We start from the raw sequence: 24,755 nt of genomic DNA on the forward strand, positions 1-24,755 counted from the left end.
GGGAGATCTCTCTCTCTATATATAACTCTGCCTTTCAAATAAATAAATCTTTGGGAAAAAATGAAAATGTTTTCAGTGATATTTGGATGACCAAGGGGGGACCTTTTAGTGGCTCTGATTTAAAAAAACACACACACACACACAACGGGTTAGCATTCAGTTTCTGGGGAAGTTTTCTCTTGCTTCACCTTTGGTTCTTCCGTCGTAACTCCAGATACAACGACCAAGTTGGTCACACTGCTGGCGTGGCCTGGCCTGTCTAATCTGTGCTGGAGGGACCTCACGCCCCTTGGGTGGCCATGTAAACTTTTGGACCTGAGCGACGGGAATCCCAGAGTTTGCTCTGGTTTCACAGACAGCAGGTTTCCCTTCCCAGTCCTGTCGGTGACTGCGAGGGATAGACGGGCGATTCGAGGGACTGTCTGAGGCGCACTGTTCTCGTCTTCGGTGTCTGTAGACTGCTCTCTCTGCTCGGCTTGCACTGCAGCTTCCGACACGATGGCAGGGATGTCCGTGCTGCGCGAACGCGTGATCTTTTGCACCTGGTACTTCCATTCTGTCGTCCACTGTTGCGCTGCGGAGGGGCACGCTTGGTCCATGATGGAGCTGTACTCTGCACTCCACTGGTTAACGCCGCTGACCAGCTGTCGTCCATGGGAATAGATGAAGCTTCTGGACTTCACTGTTTTGCAGGCATTGAACGTTTCATCTGGGTTATAGCGTGTGACTGTGGTTTCTTCCAAGGGATAGGAAATGCTGCCTTCTATTTTTGTCGTTTCCACTGTCAGCTGAGTGTTTTGAAAATCTGATTTGTTCTGCCCATGCCCGACATCTGTTTGATTTAAACTTGGGGAAGCAGTTTCTTCTCTTTTAGGGTCCGCCTGCCTTTCATCTTCTGTTGAAATCCCGATATCTGGACCTAATTTGGGCTCTGAAGTGTTCTTACCGTCGGCTACAACCAGCCGACTGCCATCTGGTGCCGCAGGCGTGCCTGACGGCAGGTGAAGGCTGCCCTGCCGTTCCGGGACGAGGTGCGTCTTCACATCCTTCTCTTCCTTCACACGGAAGGAACAGGCTCTTTTCCTGAATCCTGGCCCTGGAGACATGGAGAGAGACGGGTCCTCAAGCAGTAGCTCCTCTCCATTGAAATGATACCGACACATGCTGTAGCCGTCGGCGCTGTTGACGCTGCTCTGCCGGAGCAGGTAAGTCACATCGCACTCAGAGGAAGCCCGCGACCGCGTCTGGGTCAGCTCAGCCTTGTCGATCCCGGCAAGATTTTCCAGAGCATTGACCATTCTGCTGGATAACTCTTCCAGCTGAGAGAGCCGAAGGTCAACCGTCTGTAGGGACGTTTTCATAAAATTCTCTCTTTCATTGATTTCTTCCAACCTCATTGACATATTTTCAACTCTGGTGAACACAAAAGGATAGACGCATTAAATCGGGACTCGCTGGATATTAAAAATCATAAGATAATGTCATTGTTGTGTGAGTTTTTAGTCTTCTGAGGATCGTGGAATCTGTTGGGCATCCTTGCCAACCTCACATGCCCCTGCTAGCGCCACTAAACTACCCTGAGGGGTCAGAGAGTGATGGCAGGGATGAGTGACATCTGTGGAGCTGACATTCACCAGTCATCCTGTTAGGTGTGTTCACCACAAGTGCTCACTGAGTTACCACTCCAGGTTCTCTTCATCCTCACCGCAGCCCTAGGAGGTAGGCAGTAATGTCATCTCCATCTTACAGATGAGAACATCAAGTCACATGAAAGCCAGTAATTTGCCCAAAGGCCCACAGTCAGTGAGCAGTGGAGCTGGGGCGTGAGCACACCGCGTGGCTGTGCCGTTTGCGCCTGTGCTTGTCTCCTGGCTGGTACATCACACAGACTCTGGTAATAAAGAAAGGTACAGTCCTGACTGCCCTGGGAATTCGCTCTGGGACCCCACATTCCCAAAATTCAAGCTCATTACCTAAAATGGCCTAGCATTTACATATAATCTCTGCACACCTCCTATATATATTCAATAATCTCTAAATTACTTACTTGTAACACCTAAAATGAGGCTACTTCCAAAAGTTCTCTGAAAATAGAATTAAGAGCTAAAGGGTTTTTTGGTACAAAAGTCTTGAAATTCATGGAAAGCTTTCTCGTAATACACATTTTCTATGAACTTTTTAAAGAACCTTCATATAGTGTAAATGCTATGCAAATAGTTATTTGCTGCATTGTTTAGGGAATGATGTCAAGAAGAAAATCAGAACATGTTCAGTACAGGTACAATATTTTTTTCAAAAATTTGCAATCCAAGTTTGGCTGAATCTGTGGATACAGGACCCTGATGACAGGGGGTGCCGACTGCTCCTGCACTTGGTTTTGGAGTTTTGATTACACCAGCAATGAGTGGTTATAACTAAATAAATACATTTACATCTTGTCTGAAGTTCAAGGGATTCAGACATGACATGTTAATGGTTCAGATTATTAGTACTTAAGGGATGATAGGTAATGTTTGTCTGAAGAAACAGTAACTTTAAATTGTTCTTTATTCTTAATGTTTAGTATTCCCATAAAGAAAGATCATGACAGGGGCCGGCACTGTGGCTCATTCAGTTAAGCCGTGGCTTGCAATGTCAGCATCCCACATGAGTGCAGGCTGAGTCTCAGCTGCTCCACATCCAATCCAGCTGCTTGCTAATGCACTGGGAAAGCAGCAGATGAAGCGCCAAGCTACACCCACGTGGGAGAGCCAGATGGGGTTCCAGGCTCCTGCTGGGCCTGGCAGTCCTGTCTATTTCAGCTGTCTGGGGAGTGAACCAGCAGGTGGAAGATCTGTCTCTCTCTCTCTCTAGCTCTGCCTTTCAAATAAATAAATAAATTTTTAAAAAGAGATTGCAGCAGATTATAAATGCCTGCCATTATATTATTTTAAAAAAGAAGAAAAAAAAAAGAACTCTTAGAAGACCAGTCAGCAGCTTGTGAAGCCATTGTGTCTCCTGGGCCCAAATCCTCTGGTGGAGACCTCGTTCTCTAGTTCAGCATGTACAGTGTGTGTTCTTTCGGCGTGCTCATGAAATTTCACTCTAAGAGACAGTGAGGGGTGCCCTGGACCAGGTTTGCCTTCTCAAAGTTGACTTAGTCCCAGGGATGGGGATGGGAGTTCCGGCTCCCAGCCAGGCAGTGTGGTGGTCAGTTCCAGCGGGTTCATCCCGAGGTGAAGACAAATCCTTCAGTCTGACTCTGTTCTGCCTCCGTCGCCTTCCACCTTCCTCAAGAGTACAGACAGGCTCTAGAGTCCCATAGCTCACACTGCAGTCTATTTCAAGCAGGTCTTGGCTGCCCTTTCTACCTGCCCTCCCAGTCCATCCCTGGTCCTGGTGCGCTCCCCTGAGCCCTGAGCCCGGCCTGCTGCCGCCCTCTGCTGCACCTGCCCTTCTTTGCCCTGCACTGTTCTGCTCTGAGCCCGACCATCCCTGCGCTCCACATCCTGTGCTTCTGCCCTGCCTTGCCCCGCCCCTCCCAGAGGTGCTTTTGCTCGCGCCCCTCTCGCCACTCTCGCTGGCCCCAGTGACAGCTGCACTCCGAGGTATGGCGGGATCCTTGGCCTCTAATCTTAATCCTTTCCTTGGAGAACTATTTATACGGCCCCTAGGAAACCACATCATTTGAACAGGAAGGGTCTGGCTTCCTGGAGCTTCACCCCCAGGGAGACAAGGCCTCCACGTCTGGGAAGGCCGGCTCTCAGGCTCCGGCTCTCCCCGTGTTTCAGCGACCTCTGAACTTGCCCCGACTTCTGGGAAGAGTAAAATCTCCTTGATGGAGCACATATCTTCCCTCTCAAATATTGGATACTTCTCTGCCTGCTTTTCCCCTTATTAGCTAATTTGTATAACAACATTGCCAGTCAGACACATAGAAAGGAAACCTCCAAACCGCTGGATCTTGTGGTCTTCCTTGCACTTCCCCCGCCTCTCCCCAGCCCTACACTGACTCAGTTACCAGGCTCTGCTGGGGGACTCCTCTCTTGGCATCACAAGTAAAGCTGTGGGAGAAGCAGTGCTTCACTGTGCGGCTTAGGTTAAGAAAAATTGTCCCGTGGCTTGTTCCAAGCTCATGGAACAGCTGGGAAGTGGAGACAGCAAATTTTAAATGGCTACACCAAGTCAAGGAGGGATCTTCAAAAAAGTTGATGGAAAATTTTGCATAGAATGTGGATTTAATCAGTTTTTAATTTCATTTTTGAAGTCCCCGTGTGTGTGAAACAAGAAAGAGAAGGCCGGCGCTGCAGCTCACTAGGCTAATCCTCCGCCTAGCGGCGCCGGCTCACCAGGTTCTAGTCCTGGTCGGGGCGCCGGATTCTGTCCCGGTTGCCCCTCTTCCAGGCCAGCTCTCTGCTGTGGCCAGGGAGTGCAGTGGAGGATGGCCCAGGTGCTTGGGCCCTGCACCCCATGGGAGACCAGGAGAAGCACCTGGCTCCTGCCTTCGGATCAGCGCGGTGTGCCAGGGCCGCAGCGTGCCGGCCGCGGTGGCCATTGGAGGGTGAACCAATGGCAAAAAGGAAGACCTTTCTCTCTGTCTCTCTCTCTCACTGTCTACTCTGCCTGTCAAAAAAAAAAAAAAAAAAAAAAAAAAAAAAAAAAAAAAAAGAGAGAGAGAGAGAGAGAGAGAGAAGAAAATGTGGTAAAGGTCACAGGTATCTGACCTGGTAGACAGAAAGGACAAACAGTGAGCCAGCTCCTTTCTTAGCCATGTTCTGTGACTCCCCACAGTTACTTCACACATGCTTCTCAGACCTTGGCGCCCACACAAAGAGTGGTTTCAGATGGCAGCTGCAGACCCTCTAGAGATCAACCTGACAAGGGTCCCATATCTGCTTACACCCCCTGGGGCAGGCAGCCACAAAGAAAGCCCATCATTCGTACAGAGCTCCTGTGCAGCATGATTCATCAGCAAACACAGGCGGGGTTAGCTTCCTAAGTTTTAGCTCAGTTCACCTTAGGACAGGCTGAAATACTTTCCACACAAAATAGAAGACAAAAATATTTGCTTGATTTACTTTTAACTAGGATGCCCTGTTAAGGATCTATTTAGGGATGTACAATAACACACTTCGGAGGACTTTTGGGTTGTTCCCCTTCTTTTGGGAGAGGGGAAAGTTTGAAAAGAGCTGCTATAAACATTCACGGACAGGTTTTGTGTGAACATAAGTTTTCATTTCTCTGCTGTAAACACCTTGCAGTTAAATACAGCAATAAACTGCCTAACAGCATGTTGCCCAGTGACAGGCTGCATATAAGACAGGTCCTCAGAATTCATAATGGAGCTGAAAAATTCCTATTACCTAGTGACGTCACAACCGTAACATCTTAGCACAATGCACTGCTCATGTGTGGCTGTGTGTGGTGGGGTCGTTGTAACCATCCCTACAGCACTGCCAGTCGTGTAAGAGTATGGCTCCTACAGTTACTTGCTACTGGTTATAATCACTCATTTGTGTATTTACTGTACTGTCCTTGATTCATAATTTTATAGTAAATTCCTTCCACTTATGAAAAAAAAGTTTCACTGAAAACCAGTGTGCCACTCGGCACCATCAGCAGCCTCACACAGCTGCTGTGTGCCACGTCTAGACTACGTGGAGAGGTGTGTGGAGCGACTGACCACCCCACTGTTTAAACAGCTTCTGACTCTGCATGGGACTGATGGTTCTAGGTGTTGTGTATGTTTGATTTCCTAAGAAATTGCTAAGCCGTTTTTTCAGAGTGACTGTACCATTTGCTCATTCCTCCAGAAGTCTGTGTGAGTTCTAGTTGCTCAACATCTTTCTTGGCTATTGGTAATATTGGTATTTTTAATTTTTTAGTCATTGTAATAAGTATGTAGTTGTGTCTGATCATGGTTTTAATTTGCATTTCACTCATAGGTAATGATGTTGAATGTCTTTTCGGGTGCTTGACAGTCTCAAGTTCTTTCCAGTGAGAATATATTGAAATCTTTAGCCTATTTTTAGCCTACTTTTAATTGAGGCAATTTGTTCTCCTTATTGATTTTTGAGAATTCTTTTTTTTTGACAGGTAGAGTTTTAGACAGTGAGAGAGAGAAAGGTCTTCCTTCCATTGGTTCACTCCCCAAATGGCTGCCATGGCCAGCGCTGCGCCGATCCGAAGCCAGGAGCCAGGTGCTTCTTCCTGGTCTCCCATGCAGGTGCAGGGGCCCAAGGACTTGGGCCATCCTCCACTGCCTTCCTGGGCCACAGTAGAGAGCTGGACTGGAAGAGGAGCAGCCGGGACTAGAACCGGCGCCCATATGGGATGCCAGCACCGCAAGCGGGGAATTAACCAAGTGAGCCACGGTGCCGGCCCCAGAGTTTTGAGAATTCTTTGGTTGTGTTGCGTACAAGTTATTTGTCAAATGTGTGACTGGGAAACGTCTTCTCCAAGTCTGCACCTTGTCTTTTCATTCTCATAGCAGTGTCGTTTGCAAAGCAAAAGTTTGTCATTTTGATGAAATCCAGTTTATCACTTTTTCTTTAGGGACTATGCATTTGGTGTCATGTTAAGAATGCTTTGTCCATTCTCAGATCCTGAAGATAATCTCTTATATTTTCTTTTAAAAGTTTTATAGTTTTGTGTTTTATGGTTAGATCTATGACCGTTTTTGTCAACTTTTGTATGTTTTGAGATAGATTTTTGCACAAGAGTGTCCAACTGTTCTAACACCATTTGTTGAAGACTATCCATCCTTCACTGAATTACTCTTGCAATCTGGGGGAAAGTCAGTTGGCTCCATTTAGATAGATCTACTTCTGGACTTTCTGTTCCATTCCATTTGTTCAGGTGTTCAACCTTTCACAGATGCCACACCATCTTCATTAGTATAGCCAGATAAGAAGTCTCAAAACTCGGTAGGGTGATTCCTGTGATTTTATTCTTTTCAAAATTGTTTGAGACAGTCTAGTTCTTGTACCTTCCCATGCCACCTTTTAAAATCAGCTTACCTCTATCTACAAATTAACCTGCAGGGATTTTGCTTGATATTGTGCTAAAACTATAGCTCAATTTTGGGAGAATTGACATCTGTACTATATTCGTGTAAACCCAGTGAATCACTATGGCATGTCTTTCCATTGATTTGATTCATCTTTGGTTTCTTTCAGCAATATTTTATAGTTTTCTGCATACAGATTCTATGTGTGTCTTATTAGGTTTATACTTACGTACTTCTTTTTGTTGGAGCTCTTGGAAAATGTTATTTTTTTGGGTGTCCAATTATATGTTGCTACTATATAGAAATAAGACTGATTTTTGTGTGTTACTTTAGTGTTCTGTAGCCTTGCTAAATCTACTTATTACTTTTAGGAGGCTTTTTGTTTGTTTACATTTTAAAAAATTTTTTTATCTGATTTTTCTGTTTACACAGTTGTGTCATCTACAAACAGGAATGGTTTTAATTCTTTTCAAGACATATGTCTTTTGTTTCTCTCACTTGCCTTACCCACTCTGGCTAAGACCTCCAGTACATTGATAAATAGCAGTGGTGAGAGTGATAGAGCACCTTCATTTACACGAATTTCATTTATCTCTCACAACGCTACCATGCTACGACTATCATCATTATTGTTTTAGGCACCACGGCTGACAGATGCAGGATAAAGAGGAGCCGGTGGAATAACTTCATGCCTAATATAATCATGGGCACATCTTAAAGGGGACCCTGAAGCTGACAGCATGCTAATCACAAACAATCTTTGTTCTTCTCAAAAACAAAGCAAACATACAAAAATAGTAAGGCCATGGAATGTCAGTTGGAAATTGCTCCCTGAACTGTAAATGCTACCCAAGTCTCAAAGGACACAATTATGTGAGATAATGTACTGCAGATCTTCTCTGTGTCTTGGTGTATCTATAATTAAGGGTATTTGTTTTTGAATGTGGTACCCTAAAACCTTAAAATAATTCAACAAGAAAACCTTTTTGTTAAGGAAATATAGCTAATGTTTTCCATTTCATTCAAATGTTAGCACAGCAATATATACATTTGAGGAACTTCTGTAGTAGCTTCCGAGAGAATGCCTATGTGTGACGTAACTGATAGGTCTTGTGTAGACTCTTGTCTGCTGAATGTAAGCCACGAATTCATCCTGTCACAATAGGAGTTCCCTAGGACAGGACTTAGACATTTGGAGTTGTGTAGTGAGCTACTTATTCAGTCTTGTTTTATGTGCAGTCATCTTTACACATGAAAACCTCACCCTTCACCTGCAAGGCATCTGATAAATTATATGGGAACATTTCCTTAATGATAGAGTTAAATGTTAACATAAAAACATGACGTTAATGGAGCTAGGTTCAGTTCATACTTGAAGAAACCCATGTTTCAAGCTCTCATGGTATTCTGAACTTGAGTTCTAAGGCTTCCTACCCTGTAATTTTATTCCAAATGTATAGATCGTAAAGTTGTCTAATCCACTCTAATTTTTACATCCGCTATTTTAATTTTCATGTACTTCCTTGTACTGGGCTGCCTTTTAAATTTAGTGATTATAGGGAGAACACCCAGGCCAGAATCTTGTGCTTACCTACAGAATTTGTATATGTGGAAGACTTAACGAAGACTAACAATGAAGGAACAAGACTCAAGCCTTCAACCTTCTGGCTTTCTCATTCTTTGTAAAGCCAATAGACTGAGTTACTAAAACAATATTAAGTTGGCTGAGAGTCCAGCTCTGTGCTGCCTTACATACACCCACGTGGCTGTCCCTCAGACCTCCAGCTTTCTAGAATTCAAGTCATCTAAATCATTAGCCCTTTCTGGCTATGTTCTACTTTCTGTTCTGGCCAGGCTCGGCAGTCAGCCACTAAGTGAAGCTCTTATTCATATCCTACGTTCTCTTTCCTTCTAACACAATAGCACCAATACCTGACTCGTCAAGTATCCAGGGCTAGACAGAGATCAATGGGGCCTGGAGATGATGGATTACTAGGTAGTTCAAATACTTTTGTAGAAAATAAACAAATAATTTAAAAACTCTATGGAAAATGGAATTAATTTTGGTACAAAAATCTATGGTGTTTTTTTGTTTGTTTGTGTTTTTTTTTTTTTTGACAGGCAGAGTGGACAGTGAGAGAGAGAGAGACAGAGAGAAAGGTCTTCATTTTTCCGTTGGTTCACCCTCCAATGGCCGCCGCTGCCGGCGCGCTGCGGCTGGCGCACTGCAGCCAGTGCACCACGCTGATCCGAAGCCAGGAGCTTCTCCTGGTCTCCCATGGGGTACAGGGCCCAACCTCTTGGGCCATCCTCCACTGCACTCCCGGGCCATAGCAGAGAGCTGGCCTGGAAGAGGGGCAACCGGGACAGAATCCGGCGCCCCGACCAGGACTAGAACCCGGTGTGCCAGTGCCGCAAGGCGGAGGATTAGCCTAGTGAGCCACGGCACTGGCCTAAAAATCTATGTTAATATGAGGGTACTTCAAGAAGTTCATGGAAATGAAATCAAAAGATAAATTTATTTTGGCACAAAAGATTTTTGAGATCCATGAATAGTTTTTTTTTTCTTAATACACATCATCAATGAATGTTTTGAAGACTTCCTCATATACTTATTGTATTAAATATTAAGCTTGGTGTTCAACTTCATTGAAGCCATGGGAAAAAGGAAAACACACTGGGTGACATAATTCTATTGCTTTTGGAAAGAAAGTTGAATTGCTGACAAAATTTTGTCAACAAAGATTCTTTCCAACCAATTCCTCTTTTTTTTTTTTTTTTTTTTTGGACAGGTAGAGTTACAGTGAGATAGAGAGACAGAGAGAAAGGTCTTCCTTCCATTGGTTCACCCCTGAAATGGCCGCTAAGGCTGGCACACTGCGCTGATCCGAAGCCAGGAGCCAGGTGCTTCTTCCTGGTCTCCTATGCCAGTGCAGGGCCCAAGCACTAGAACCCGGAGTGCCAGTGCTGCAGGCGGAGGACCAGCTTAGTGAGCCACAGCGCTGGCCCTCAACCAATTGCTCTTTTAAAAAATGTTCCTGCCGGCGCCGCGGCTCCCTAGGCTAATCCTCCGCCTTGAGGCGCTGGCACACCGGGTTCTAGTCCCGGTCGGGGCGCTGGATTCTGTCTCGGTTGCCCCTCTTCCAGTCCAGCTCTCTGCTATGGCCTGGTAGTGTAGTAGAGGATGGCCCAAGTGCTTGGGCCCTGTACCCGCATGGGAGACCGGGAGAAGCACCTGGCTCCTGGCTTCGGATCAGTGCAGTGCGCTGGCCGCGGCAGCCATTGGAGGGTGAACCAATGGGAAAGGAAGACCTTTCTCTCTGTCTCTCTCTCACTGTCCACTCTGCCTGTCAAAAAAAGAAATGTTCCTTTATTTTCATGTACTTGAAAGGCAGTGACAGAGAGAAGAAACAGAGGAGGTGGGTGGGGGAGAGAGAGAGAGAGAGAGGTTTTCCATCTGTTGGTTTACTCCCCAAATGCCTGCAACACCTAGGCCAGCCAAAGCCAGGATCCTATAACTCCATCTGGGTCTCCCACTTGGGTCTCAGGGGCCCAAGCACTTGAACCATCAACTGCTGCCTCCCAGGAAGTTGGATTAGCTAGAAGCTGGTTCAGAAGCAGAGGAACCGGACTCAAGACAACACACTGACAAGAGATGTGGATGTCGCAAGCAGAGTCTCACCCACTGAGCCAGAGTACCTGCCTCCCATTGCTCTTGAACCTGTGATTAAGATTGGTGAACCAAAGAAAGAACAATGTGTACAACAGTGGATTTGTAGAAGACACAGAGATGGCCTCGAAGCTCCAATAGATAGCAATACATGTTAGCAGTTATCTGGTATGATGAGAATAGAGTATTTAGGCTGACCAAGTTCTAACTTGGTCACGCTGACAGAAGTTATCTATGGAATATTCTCATCCCACAAGCCCTCTTCAAGCAGAGGGATTATGTCTGCCAACACTAACCCTTATTTTGGTGTTGCTGATGTTAGTCATTCCTCATGACACTCATGAGTGGTACAATCCTTTGCACCTTGATGCAGCTCCTTAATTAATGAAAGTAATGAAGTAAAACCAATGTTTTACTCAGAGAAATATTTGATTTCCCTTTTCAATATTTCAGGAAACAATCCATTGAGCATGGGGTAGAAATTTGTATTCAAATCAGGAGATAATGTTTTGAACCATTCATTCATTCACACACACACACACACACACACTTCATTCCTGCTATATGGAGCTGTGTAGACTCTGGGGATAAATATCATGGCAGAAAAATCCAGACATGGTAACTGCCTTTATGGAGCTTAGGGCCGGAGGATCCTGGCCTGGCCTAAGGACGGAGATGGTTGTGGAGGCTTCCCATAAGGAAATGGCATTTGAGCAGAGAACCAAAGGATGAGAGAAGAAGGGTAAGGTGTGCCGAGCAGAGGGAGCAGCATGCGCACAGCCTCTGTGGGAGGAAGGATCCTGTGCTTTGAGGACACGAACGAAAGCCAAGAAACGAAGTGCAGAGCCGGAGAGAGAGGAGATGGTCCAGGGTAAGGCTGCCCTTCCAGGCCTGAGAGCAGTGGGAACCACGGAGGGAATATCAAGGGAAGCAGACGGGGCAGGAGCACAAGACCTCCATGGAGCACAGCGTGGGTTGAAAGACAAAGACGGGCCGGCGCTGCAGCTCACTAGGCTAATCCTCCACCTGCAGCGCCGGCACACCAGGTTCTAGTCCCGGTCGGGGCGCCGGATTCTGTCCCAGTTGCCCCTCTTCCAGGCCAGCTCTCTGCTGTGGCCCGGGAGTGCAGTGGAGGATGGCCCAAGTGCTTGGGCCCTGCACCCCATGGGAGACCAGGAGAAGCACCTGGCTCCTGGCTTCGGATCAGCGCGGTGCGCCGGCCGCAGCAGCCATTGTGGGGTGAACCAACGGCAAAAGGAAGACCTTCTTTCTCTCTGTCTCTCTCTCTCCCTGTTCACTTTGCCTATCCAAAAAAAAAAAAAAAAAAAAAAGACAAAGATGCTCAGTCAAGCATCTGTAGCAATGGAGTCAGACGTGATGGAAGCTTCAACTAGTGCTGGTGACAGAGGTGGAAAGAGGGTGGGCCATGTTATAGTCATGAGGGGAGTAAATAGAACTTGATAGCTGTTGGTGAAGAAGGGGAGGGGCCACAATGATGTGCTCCTGTCCATCTTGCTCAGATAGTTGAATGGCAGAGCCTAGAGGTCAGGAGAAGATATCCAAGATTGGAAGAAAAACCATGAGTCTGGTGCCTCTCAGGCCCCGAGGTGGGCGTGTTGAAGGGCTTTGGGTTAAACACCTGCTGCAATGCTAACACTGTCTCACACTGCACATCTCCTACTGAGGAACTAAATACTGGACCTCACAAGATGTTAAAGCTTCACAATAAAACAGCTGGTTTAAGTGCTTAGAATGTAAACTTTCCAAGCATTAGGAGAGAGCCATGAATTTAGCTCCTGCACGCAGGCAGCTCAAGGCTTTCTCATACAGGAGCGTGACTGATGTTGAAATGCGCTGGGTCACAAGACGAGGAGTCACGAGGCTCTCCGGCTCAGGCGTGAAGTGGTAGCCGAATAAGGAGACAAGAAAGGACTGGTGCTCTCCTAACATTCCCGGGTCTGAATGGCGCTGCGAAGACCGCTGAGAAAGGGGCAGGGAGATCATAAATGACTAATAGTGACGCAGAAAATGAGAACCCAACACATAAAGAAGACTGGAGAAACAGCAGGAATGTCTGAGCACTCAGAAAGCAGTCACAGGTGCCTGAAGCTAGGTCCGAATCACTAATTGTTCATTCTGCTTTAGTCCTAGCTCCTCAGCAGGCCAGGTTGAGAGGGAAGGAAAGTTCCCTTCTCGCCAAACCTCCTCCTCTTTTTGTTGGGGCATTCACCTGTGAGTCAGCCCACACAAAGCCAGTAGAGGGAAATGGAGGGGCAGGAATGTGCCCCCAAGGCTCCTGTGGATCCCTGCCAAGGGAAACAGGAAGTAGCATGTTCTTGCTGCCCTGCTCACTTTCATAGCTATTTCGTGTGCACACAGCCCCCAGAGAAAAATGCGATTTGGTAGTGACCTGATAACTACATTCTTGGAGACTTGGCTCAAGAATGGTAAAAATCCAAACAATGTCAGGGGAAGAGAGAAGGGAGGGAGCCAGCCTGGAGCAGAACACAATTTCCATTGTAAATGACTGGCTAGGATTACAGCCCAGTTAATGTCTCACTAAAACGTGGAAATTTTAGATTATCGATGTGGAGTGCCTTATCTTATGTAGAGATAATTTTCCTACTTTTGAAAGCTTAGCAATTAGTGTTAACGTAGCAAATAGATGTCTCAAAGTTTCATTGAAAATGTACTTTATTGAGGCCAAAAGTTGGTGTGGACAATCCTTGAATCTGGCTCGTTGGGTTTGATTGGATTACAAAGTGAGTCAGGAGCGAGGCCAGGGACCTGCAGCTGCCAGGGGGCATCTTCCCTCCTGCGGGCGGGGCCGCGTCCACGGCCTGGACATGCCCCAGGGAGACTTCACGGTGAATCGTGCAGTCTGTTGTTAGTTGTTGGGGCCACTGATGGGGACTTGCCTGCCTTGTTCTCCTGTTTCTCCGTACGATGTGCTTGCTTCTGTGTCGGGAAGATTTCATTCTGATGCTCAAGGATCTAAGGATGCCCCAGAATCCCCTTAGGTGTGTCCTTTGCCAGGCTTTCTTCTATCTGCATGGTTAGTTAAATCCTTGGAACAATGTACTACCAATTATCAAGATCTTTAGGGACACTTGGCCTAGTGATGGGCATTCTGGGCATTCGGCCTAGTTTGAGACCCTTGTGTCCTTGGTCAGAGTGCCTGGGTTCAATGCCTGGCTCCGGCTACTGACTCAGCTTCTTGCCAATGCACACTGAGGTAACTGGGTTCCTGCTACACATGTGGAAGACTGGGATTGGGTTCCTGGCTCCTGGCTTCAGTCTTGGCCCAGTGCTGGCTGTTGTAGGCATTTGTGGAGAAAACCAGTGGACTGGAATTCTCTGACTCACCATCGCTCTCAAATAAATTCAATCTCTCTCTCTCTATCTCTCTCTCTCTCTCTCACACACACACACACACTTTAGCAAGCTTAAACTGCCTTCACTGAGTAATAAGTTTTCTCAAAAATCACGATTTAAAAAACATAGACAGGGGCCAGCGCTGCAGCACAGCAGCACAGCGGGTAAAGCCACCGCCTGCAGTGCCGGCATCCCATATGGGCACCGGTTCAAGTCCCGGCTGCTCCACTTCTCATCCAGCTCTCTGCTATGGCCTGGGAAAGCAGTAGAAGATGGCCCAAATCCTTGGGCCCCTGCACCCACGTGGGAGACCCGGAGGAGGTTCCTGGCTTCAGATCCGCACAGCTCCAGCCGTTGTGGCCAATTGGGGAGTGAACCATTGGATGGAAAACTCTCTCTCTCTCTCTCTCTCTCTGCCTCTCCTCTCTGTGTAACTCTAACTTTCAAGTAAATAAATAAATCTTTTTTAAAAAGTGCAGACAGTGGAGGTTAATTATCCCTGTCTACCCTTTATCTAGCTCAGGACAGGGCATCAGAAATGTCACTTTTTGTCCTTCCCTGTCCTGCCTTCATTCACCCGTTCTTCGATTCAAACAGTTGCATGCATGCACTCTGCACACAGCCGGCTGATGCTGACTTTGCTGGACAATGTGTAAGTCAAAGACTGAGCCTGCCTCTTGGGGGACACACATCTCACACCCGCGCACACACTCCCCACGGCTCCCAGTCTCCTGGGAGCACGGAGGAGCCGCTTCACCCCTGCCCTGGGAGTCTGGGAGGACGGTGGAGGGAGGCAAGGGGCTAGGCCGGAGGCGGCCCATCCCCAGGGGTGCGCAGGCTTGGTAAAGGCAGCGACATGGACGGCCTCACAGAAGGTGGTTTCCGCAGCTGGCGAAAGCCCCCACTTGTGGGGTGTGAGGGTGGGCGAGGGCTGTCAGGTTGGGGGGCCCCGCACCACATGCGCTAAATGTCACTTCCACCCACAGTGTACAACTCTCTCACCCCTGGGGAAGCCACGTCAAAAGGCGACGTCTGGAGTTCATGCTGCAGGGACCTGGGCGCCCCCCACCCCCGGACGCGCGACCCCGGCGCACCTCTCGCACGTGACCCGGATGCGCTCGTCGCTGGACGACTGCTGCTCGTCCTCCTTCTCCCGGAAGTGCTCCTGCACGCACTGCTCCTCGAACTCGTGCAGCCGCTTCAGCTCGTCGTCGCTGAGGAAGAGCTCTGCGGAGGGAGAGGCGGCGGCCGCGTGAGCCCCGGCCGGCTCCCGTTACCCTGCGCCTCCACCGCCTGCAGGCCGTCCCCGACTGCGCCGAGCTAAGTTACCCAAAGCCTCGCCCCAGGTCCACGTCCCAGTAATGCTGACCGACAACTCCGCGTGAGTTTTATTCATGGAGCCAAACGACTAGCATTATTTTCTCTTCCTCTTTAGATGCAACAAACCCACGCCTTGTGAGGGGAGCACTGGGTTAGCCCGTAGACAGAAATCTGCACACCCGACTTCTGAGCCCCACGAGCCGGCTCTCAGTAACACGCATTACGAAGGAGCGCGCAAGCCCGAGTAGAACCCCCCGAAACGGGAACCGCTCGGAAAGCACAGCGGCTGGCGGCCTAGTGCGGTGCGCGGGACGGGGCCTGCTGGGGACGCTGGTAAAACAGCCCGAGCAGCCCCGCGCGTACTCAGGCCTCGGTCGCGTTCCTCCTGGTCCCCCTCGCGCTTCTTGCGGCAGCGGCCGCTGAGCCGCACGACGATGATGTAGAGGTGGCTCAGGACGATCATGGGCGGGGGCAGCACCGGCCTGTCGTGGAACGTCATGATCAGCTGGTAGCGCTGGAACTTCCACACCTGGTTGGATATGGACTTGACTTCGAAGAAGGTGTTGCTTCGGAAACAAGACGCGGCCACAGTTAGTCGTTTCCCCAGCAGCCAGGGACGCACACCGCAATGAAACCTGCAGAAGTGGGCTCTCGGCGCCACCTGGTCCCGAGCCCTCCCTCCTCCGTCTGTGGACTGTCCGCGCTCCAGGACAGTTCACTCATGGAGGTAAGAACTAAGCGTCTAAGTTGCTACCAGCTACTTTCCTGAAGCACCATGCCACGGCCTGCTGACTCTCACGTTTGTGCAAACGCCATATTTTAAAATGATGAGCCGTTCAGGCAAGCACTTCAAAGTGTGTAAAGTTTCAATTCAGACGAATAGATACCTACTTTTTTGGTACTGAGTTGATTACTGAACTTATCTCATGGAAGGTGCTGTTACTCTGGACCTGGGGTAGGTACAGTCTTTGTCTTAGCTTCCAGGAAGCACACAGTTTCATTGTCTTTCACACGGGGCCTTGGGAACGGGAGTAACCCTCCCAGGAGAAGTCAGATCCTCTCCAATGCCCTGTTCACTTCCAAGATTTTAAATTTCTTTGAAGGATTTTCTTGCCTCATAGTTTTTATCTTAGAAGCTAAAGTTATTTTCAACGTTGAATATGTGTAGTTGATATATTGAGTAGATCAAGGTAAACAGCGAAGTTCTGGGAGGAACTTGATTTGAAAGTTTAAACCCTCCTCCTGCCCCAGGCCATTCTATCTTCTGCCTTGGAAAGAAGAAAATGTAGTTCATACACTAGTACAGATCAGCTCTTCTCTACCTCAGGAGACCTTCATCAAGAAATTATTTTCATGATGCCAGCATGGTGGTAAAGCAAGTAAAGCTGCCACCTGCATCCCAGAAGGGTGCCAGTCTGTTACTCCACTTCTGATCCAGCTCCCTGCTAATGTGCTTAGAAGTGGTTACCCCACTTCTGATCCAGCTCCCTGCTAATGCACTTGGGAAAAGCAGTGGAAGATGGCCTAAGTGTTTGGGCTCCTGCCATCCACATGGGTGACCGGATGAAGCTCCTCACTTTGGCCTGGCCCAGCGCTTGCCATTGTGGCCATCTGGGAAGTGAACCAGCGGATAGAAGATCGCTCGCTCTGGGTCTCCCTTTCTCTGTGATTTTCAAAGTAAGTAAATAAAGCTTTTTTTATAGAAAGAAAAAATATTAGATAAAAGACATGCTACAGTGTTAAATTACTAACCAGGATTACATTTAAATGTGTTTAAGTGTTACCTCTTTTTTTTTTTTTTAAGATTTATTTTTATTTGAGAGGCATAGTTCCAGACAGAGAGACAGAGAGACAGAGAGAGAGAGAGAGGTCTTCCCTCTGCTGGTTCACTCCCCAAATGACTGCAACGGCCAGAGCTGGGCCAGGCCAAAGCCAGGAGCCAGGAGCTCCTTGTGGGTCTCCCAAGTGGGCAGGGGCCCAAGCACTTAGGCCGTCTTCTACTGATTTCCCAGGCCATTTGCAGGGAGCTGGATCAGAAGACGAGCCTCCAGGACTCAAACGGGTGCTGCAGGCAGAGGCTTAACCTGTTACACTACAGCACTGGCCCGTAAGTGTCAGCTCTTGATTTAGGATTAAATATTAAAGTTGAGCGGCTGGCATCACGGCTCACTAGGCTAATCCTCCGCCTGCGGCGTTGGCACCCCGGGTTCTAGTCCCAGTTGGTTCTGTCCCACTTGCTCCTCTTCCAGTCTAGCTCTCTGCTGTGGCCACTGCTGTGGCCCGGGGAAGGCAGAGGAGGATGGCCCAAGTGCTTGGGCCCTGCACCCGCATAGGAGACCAGGAGGAAGCACCTGGCTCCTGACTTTGGATCTGCGCAGCGCGCCGGCCATAGCAGCCATTTGGGGGGTGAACCAACAGAAGGAAGACTTTTCTCTCTGTCTCTCTATCTCACTGTCTAACTCTGCCTGTCAAAAATAAATAAATAAAAAATATTAAAGTTTAGCAAAAAAAACCTTCAAAAATTCTATGCACTTAAGCCTAGTGAACTTCTCTGCATTTTAAAAAGTTCATGTGAGCTGGTGCCGCGGCTCACTAGGCGAATCCTCCGCCTTGCAGCGCCAGCACACCGGGTTCTAGCCCCGGTCAGGGCGCCGGATTCTGTCCCGGTTGCCCCTCTTCCAGGCCAGCTCTCTGCTGTGGCCCGGGAGTGCAGTGGAGGATGGCCCAGGTGCTTGGGCCCTGCACCCCATGGGAGACCAGGATAAGTACCTGGCTCCTGGCTTTGGATCAGTGCAGTGCACCGGCCGCGGCGGCCATTGGAGGGTGAACCAACGGAAAAAGGAAGACCTTTCTCTTTGTCTCTCTCTCTCACTGTCCACTTTGCCTGTCAAAAAAAAAAAAAAAAAAAGTTCATGTGGAAATGGGAACAAAAAATATTTGAAACTGTTCATATGGGAGCTCTTCAAAAATTCATGGAAATAAGTATTCTGAAAAAAGCATGCATGCATTTCAAAAATTTTTCACCAAAACAAAGGATCACTGAATTTCATTTTTACATGAACTTTCTGAAGTCTGTGGTCACGTGGGAGATTCGGGGGATTAAACTGAAAATCTATAAAACAAGAAAGAACAAGCACACAGACGTCAGTCATGACACATACTTGAAAACAGCGATCAGCAGGTTGACCAGCAGGATGTTGGCTACCAGGAGGTAGCAGGCCATGAGGGCTGGCGTGAGCCATGCGCCCGGGATGCAGGGGGGGAGCCTCTTGCCGTCCTCGTCATAGAGGTTTTCACCACAAGGAGCTGAAAGGGAAGGTGGTCTCTTTATGTTTGCACTTATGGGCAATGAGAAGAGCAAATATCGGCTACTTGTGTCTTTAAATGACTGATTTCTTTTCCAAAAACTTTCCAGGTGAAAAATAGCTCACACGAAGAAGGCAAGAAACTCACATCTGCACTTAGAGATAGTCACTCTGTCATATTTGTAACCATTTTCCCATTTATTGTGTTTTTCATATATAGCAGTCTTTAGTATTTAAGCTGACAAATCTTTTTTTATTTCTCCCCATATTGTTTTCTATTAGAAAATTATCATGTTTTCTAATTATTTATCATGAGTTTGTTCTGTGTTTGGCTTGTTTTCTTTCATTTGTACATTAAATTTGAAAATAATTGTATCGTGAGCTGTGGGGTCAGGATCCCCTATACCCTCACTAATTGGTAACTATTCTGGAGTCATGTCTGAAAACTAATTTTTCTTCCTTCTGTTCATTTGAAATGCCACCTTCATCCCAGGGAGTCTATTTCCCAAAGGGAAAAAAAAATAGGATGATCCCAACATCACATTTATAATCTTCTTACTTTTAACTTACACTTTAAAAAAGGCATTAACACCAGAAATCGAGGAATACTTGAAAATGATGTAAGACTATCCGCAGTCCAAAAGGAAAAGGCAAATTAATAAACACATTTCATGAACTAAAAGAATCAAGTCCATGTAAACTTACGATTAATTTCCATGGCGTAGACTTTATAGTGATTGGAGATCCGAAGGTTTTATTTAATTATTTTTTGAGTTGTGACAGAAGGCGGGGGGAGAAAAGATGACAATTGAGAGAAAAGTGAAACAATGATTTAACAACACAAGAACATTTGTTGTCAAGGAATGAAAATATTTCAAGCTTGGGAATTCCAGGTTCATTTATGGAAACAGTGATCTCTTTAAAGAATTGTCCATATTAATTTTAGGAAATATATTTCACATTTATTTTGCCATATGTCATGAATAACAGCAAAAGTTCACTCGTTAAAAATACTATGAGAAACTGATGCTGTTACTGGCAAATGATCATTTTAATTTACAGGTTAACCAGTCAGAGATTCTCTGTATTCTAACACAAACACCACATAAGCACAACGAGATATAAAATTGTTAGGTAACCAATCAAGAATTGAAAAGCTGCATTTCATGATGTTATTGAAAATAGTATAACCTTGTGATGTAGTGGGTCAAGCCATCTCAAACACTGACATCCCATATGGGCAGCAGTTCGAGTCCTGGCTGGCTACTCCACTTCTCTGATCCAGCTCCCTGCTAATAGCCTGGGAAAGCAGTGGAAGATTGGCCCAAGTGCTTGGTCCCCTGCACCCACATGGGAGACCCAGAAGAAGCTCCTGGCTCCTGGCTTCAGCCTGGCCCAGCCCTAGCTGTTGCAGCCATTTGGGGAGTGAACAAGAGGATGAAAGATCTCTCTGTCTTTCCCTGTCTCTGTAATTCTGCCTTTTAAATAAATAAAATAAATCTTAGGAAAAAAAAGAAAATAGTATAACCTCAACTTTACCTATTTTCTCTCTCATCCACATTAATGATAATTTAAAAAAAAACCATGAAAATATTACAACATACTTGAAGTCTAGGGACTTTTAAAATATATGATACCAGGTTGGATTTCAAAACTATAAAAACATTTAATGGTTGACTTTGTGATACTTGTAATAAAGATGTGTTCAGAATCGTGTTGTAGAAGTGAGAAAGAATTACCATGTGGGGCCGGCGCCGTAGCTCAATAGGCTAATCCTCCACCTTGCGGCGCCGGCACACCGGGTTCTAGTCCCGGTCGGGGCGCCGGATTCTGTCCCGGTTGCCCCTCTTCCAGGCCAGCTCTCTGCTATGGCCAGGGAGTGCAGTGGAGGATGGCCCAGGTGCTTGGGCCCTGCACCCCATGGGAGACCAGGAAAAGCACTTGGATCCTGGCTCCTGCCATCGGATCAGCACGGTGCGCCGGCTGCAGCGGCGGCCATTGGAGGGTGAACCAACGGCAAAGGAAGACCTTTCTCTCTCTGTCTCTCTCACTGTCCACTCTGCCTGTCAAAAAAAAAAAAAAAAAAAAAAAAAAGAATTACCATGTGAACTTGTTGTCAGTCCTAGTCGTGGCTGATAAACTAACAACTGCATTTCCTACGTGAGGGGGAAGACAGCAGACACACTCTCGTCCTTGATGCTTTATCACATGGTACAATATGCAAACAAAAATGTTGGGACCTACGTGAAAACAGGACTGAAGGATTTCTTTTTTGGTGAATTAGAGACAAGAACAGTTGGGCTGCACGTCCCCACCACGCAGCAGACACCCTGACCTGTCGGCTCAGCCTGCAGCGGAGCTGGGGCCTACATGCCCTAGAAGCACATGCAGGATTGTGGCTCATTTCCTCTGCCAATAGCCAGACCATTGTTGATTTTTTTTTTTAAATACTCCAGTAGTGAAGAGGAAATGGATAGCTGTTGGAAAATTGGCTTTGATGGCTTGAAGAAAAAGAAGATATGAGGGGTCAGTTGCATTGCTGTGCTATTTTGTTCTACTGGAAGTACACTATCAGCTTTATCCTGAGGTGGAAAATTACTGGAGTTGAAGGAAAACTAGGATATTGGCCCTGGGACTACATTCACGCAATAGGACGTCAACAAGGTCCAATGGAAGGGAAGTGAGTCTTTCAGAACTCTACTGAATGACTTTTTAGAGTAAAATAAATGACTGGTGCTTCCAAATCTACATTCCATAGTCTTTACTTTTTTTCCTTCATAAAATAATTTGATGCCTAAAATAATCTAATGCAGGAAGAGCGTTTGACACAAAGACTTAAATTGCCACTTGGGACACCTGCATCCCATATCGGATTGCAAGGTTCATGTCCTGGTTCTGCATCTGATTCAGGTTCCTACTGATGAAAATCCTGGGAGGCAGCAGATGATGGCTCAAGTACTCAGGTCCCTGCCACCCACAAGGGAGACCTGGGTGGAGTTCTGGGCTCTTGTCTCTGGCCTGATCCAGCCCTGGCTGTTGGGGGCTTTTAGGGAGAGAACAGCAGATGGAAGAAAGATCTCTCTCTTTCTCTCTGCCTTTCAACTAAAAAATGAGAATAGATAAATGTAAAAAAAAAGGTTGAAAAATGAAATAATCTGATGCAGAATACAAGTTAACTTTGTTTCCAAATTAATGTGTGTGCTCTTCCATTAATTTGGAGCTGATCATCTTCCTTGGAAGCAGGGAAGAGAATCTTACTATGAATTCTATTCTTACGGTCTATCTGGTCTGCAAACACCTCTCCATAGATCATCCAGTAGGGCATGTAGAAGATATTTCGGGCCAGCTTCCAAGAAGGCTTCTCCTCTGGGTGCAAAATGGCTTGACGGGCCACTCCGAAACTCATCAGCACCACCAGCATGATGACCACAAAATATAGCATGTCGATCATCTGAGTACAGAGAACACAGGTCTCTTATTTGTCTTGACTCCATGGGCCAAGTTCACCTCAGTTTTTTATGCTCATATGCCCATATTGCTCTCTCCAAAATGCTTTATTTGGCTGAAGGAAGCCTCCTCTCCTTCTTCCCACCCATCCATGGGCTACTAGTTTTTCCTACTCTGTGCATTGCATTTGTCTTATTCTAGAGCGTTTCTAACCTCATCCACTTTTCGACCTCATTGCATCTCCCCTTTTGTGGCCCATAAGTAGATGTTCCTTTATTAACTACAACTGCCAGTCGACAAAGGGAAGAATCATGAAAAAAGATGAGTGTGTGTAAGGAAAGCTAAGGAGTCAGAGGAGATACTTATGGAGGTAAAAAGATAATGAATGGAGGGTGTACACCAATATTAATCCATTCATTACAACTGCTGCAGGGTCACAGTGAGCAATGCTTGGGTTACTGGGGTATTAATTAATTAATTAACTTATTAATTAATTCCTAATTTTGACCATCCCTTAAAATGAGGATGAGGGCCCTCACTGGAATTAACTGAACCCTGTATCTTTAGCTCACAGATACTTGATCTACTAAGAATTATTCCAGGGCCCAGCGCTGTGGCATAGCTGGTAAAGCCACCACCTGCATTGCCAGCATCTCATATGGGCACTGGTTTGAGATCCAGCTGTTCACTTCCAATCCAGGTCTCTGCTATGGCCTGGGAAAGCAGCAGAAAATGGCCCAAGTCCTTCGGCTCCTGCACCTGTGTGGGAGACCCAGAAGAAGTTCCTGGCTCCTGGCTTAGGATGGGCTCAGCTCCAGCCGTTGCAGCCATGGAAGACTTCCCTCTCTCTGCCTCTGCCTCTCTGTAAGAATTATGCCAAAACCTAGGAGTCTTTCTTTTTTGTGGGACCAGTGCTAACAGTGAAGCTATTTTGGGTAATGTGAGGCTCCTGCTGGCTCATTTTCAGTCTCATATTCTGTGACGTGTTCTGGAATCAACGCAGGTGTGGATTTGTCTGGGCCCAATCACCTTTATTACTACTCCTTTATTTTCTATTCCACAGGAGCCAAAAATTTTCTGGAGTGAGGGTGACGGAAGAGCTCTGGATTCCTCTATCTCCAGCTTCTACTACAGCTTAGAAGGTTGTTGATCGTGTTTATGCCAAATAAACATTGTGGATGTAACCTTGCAGAACATCAAATCCAGGTCCCTGTGCATAAAGCATGCTGAAAATACATTTCTAGCTGTCAAGATGTAGAGTAAATACTTTGAGATCTTTTACTACTGAATTCCTATTTCATCAACACTTAAATGTTTTCTTTTGCCCTGGGAAGGTAGTTTGAAGCAGTCTTATAAAAGAAGAGGATATTTTATCTTACTGTCAAAAATGTACTTATTAATAATAAATTAGAAGGAATAAAAATAAAAATATTTGGTCATTATGCAGTTTAAATATGATATGGAAAAAGGAAGTTGGTATGTATCAAGTGCCTGATACATACTGAGGGGTGTGTGTGTGTGTGTGTGTACACATGTAAATATACAATAAACCCTTAACTCTGGTTTTTCTATTGCATTGTCAGGTAATGAACTGGGGAGGAGAATTGTGTATCTCAAAGCAAAGAATTCCCAGTAAGAAAGCAACTGCCGAGGTGAGTAGCTGGCAGTCAAGATGCCCACATCCCATACCAGGTTACCTGGGTTCTAGTCCCAGCTCTGCCCCCAGTGCCAGCTTCCTGCTAATGCAGACCCAGGACAGTAGCAGGTGATGGCTCAAGTAACTGGATTTCTGCCAACCATATGGGGGAGAACTGGATTGATTTTCTGGCTCCTGGCTTCAATCTGGCCCAGTCCCAGCTATTGTGGACATTTGGGAAGTGAACCAGCAGATGGGAGCTCGCTCGCTTGCTCGCTTGCTCTCTCTCTCTCTCTCCCTGCCTCCCAAATACAAAGAAAGAGAGAGGGAGGGAGGAACCACAAAGACCAAATGACATCTGAGGAAGCCACGCCAAGGCCTGGTCTCAGGTTCTACCATAGCCAAGTATCTTTGGTGACTGACAAGCTGTCATTACTCACCATCTTTCCAATCATCATCACGTAGGGCCCCAGGTACTTGTTGACTCCAAAAATGTCCAGGACCCGGATGTACCAGAGGATGATATCCACACAGTAGATCACCCGGCCGTAGCCCATGTACGGCTGGTTCTGCAGGCGAAGGATTGCTCCGATCATGAACATGGAAATGGCCACGAGATCGGTGATGTTCCAGTACTCCTGAAGCCAGACTTTTATTTTTTGTCTGAGTTTGCCTGGTTCTGACATGAGAATCTGAAAACAAGCCCAAAGAACAATAAACAGAGAGCGCAGTATTGGAAGCCTTGTCTTCTTAGAATCTTGGGAAGACAAGCCTGGTGGAACAATCCGGGGCATCTGGTCTCTTGCCTCCTCAAGACCTTTAAATGCTAATCTTGGGCAGAGAGCACTCTCTAGAAAGGGAAATTCCACAGAATCCTCTGTGTTCTTAGATTGAGGGTTCCAGAGACTCTCAGGAAATGCCTTCCAAATTGTCTCCTTCTGGCTGTAATTAAAGCAGCTGCCTTTTGACTTCTTTTCTAATGATCTGGCCATGTGCCTGCCAGGCCACGTTCTG

General features: G+C 46.7%; 1 protein-coding gene and 1 long non-coding RNA gene across 3 annotated transcripts in view; one reads left to right on the forward strand and one right to left on the reverse strand.

The window, feature by feature from the left end:
* Nucleotides 1–24,755, reverse strand: part of TRPM1 (transient receptor potential cation channel subfamily M member 1) — a 131,003-nt gene continuing 106,248 nt past the window's right edge. For both annotated transcript variants that reach the window (XM_070053538.2, XM_089311190.1), the window contains exons 22-28: nucleotides 24,182–24,433; nucleotides 21,935–22,109; nucleotides 19,364–19,384; nucleotides 18,515–18,659; nucleotides 15,717–15,919; nucleotides 15,128–15,260; nucleotides 1–1,413 (exon numbers count right to left, since the gene is read on the reverse strand). In XM_070053538.2, the coding sequence (XP_069909639.1) occupies nucleotides 150–1,413; nucleotides 15,128–15,260; nucleotides 15,717–15,919; nucleotides 18,515–18,659; nucleotides 19,364–19,384; nucleotides 21,935–22,109; nucleotides 24,182–24,433 (2,193 nt within the window). In that variant the 3' untranslated portion in view covers nucleotides 1–149. The remainder of the gene's footprint in view (nucleotides 1,414–15,127; nucleotides 15,261–15,716; nucleotides 15,920–18,514; nucleotides 18,660–19,363; nucleotides 19,385–21,934; nucleotides 22,110–24,181; nucleotides 24,434–24,755) is intronic.
* LOC149122937 (uncharacterized) lies at nucleotides 15,914–24,345 on the forward strand. Its single transcript, XR_016218759.1, has 4 exons — nucleotides 15,914–17,030; nucleotides 23,169–23,247; nucleotides 23,689–23,757; nucleotides 24,207–24,345. It is a non-coding gene; the product is annotated as an uncharacterized LOC149122937 (long non-coding RNA).

The sequence above is a fragment of the Oryctolagus cuniculus genome, chromosome 12 (genome assembly GCF_051225735.1).
Source record: "Oryctolagus cuniculus isolate XC-2025 breed Fujian yellow rabbit chromosome 12, ASM5122573v1, whole genome shotgun sequence".
Lineage (NCBI taxonomy): Eukaryota > Metazoa > Chordata > Mammalia > Lagomorpha > Leporidae > Oryctolagus > Oryctolagus cuniculus.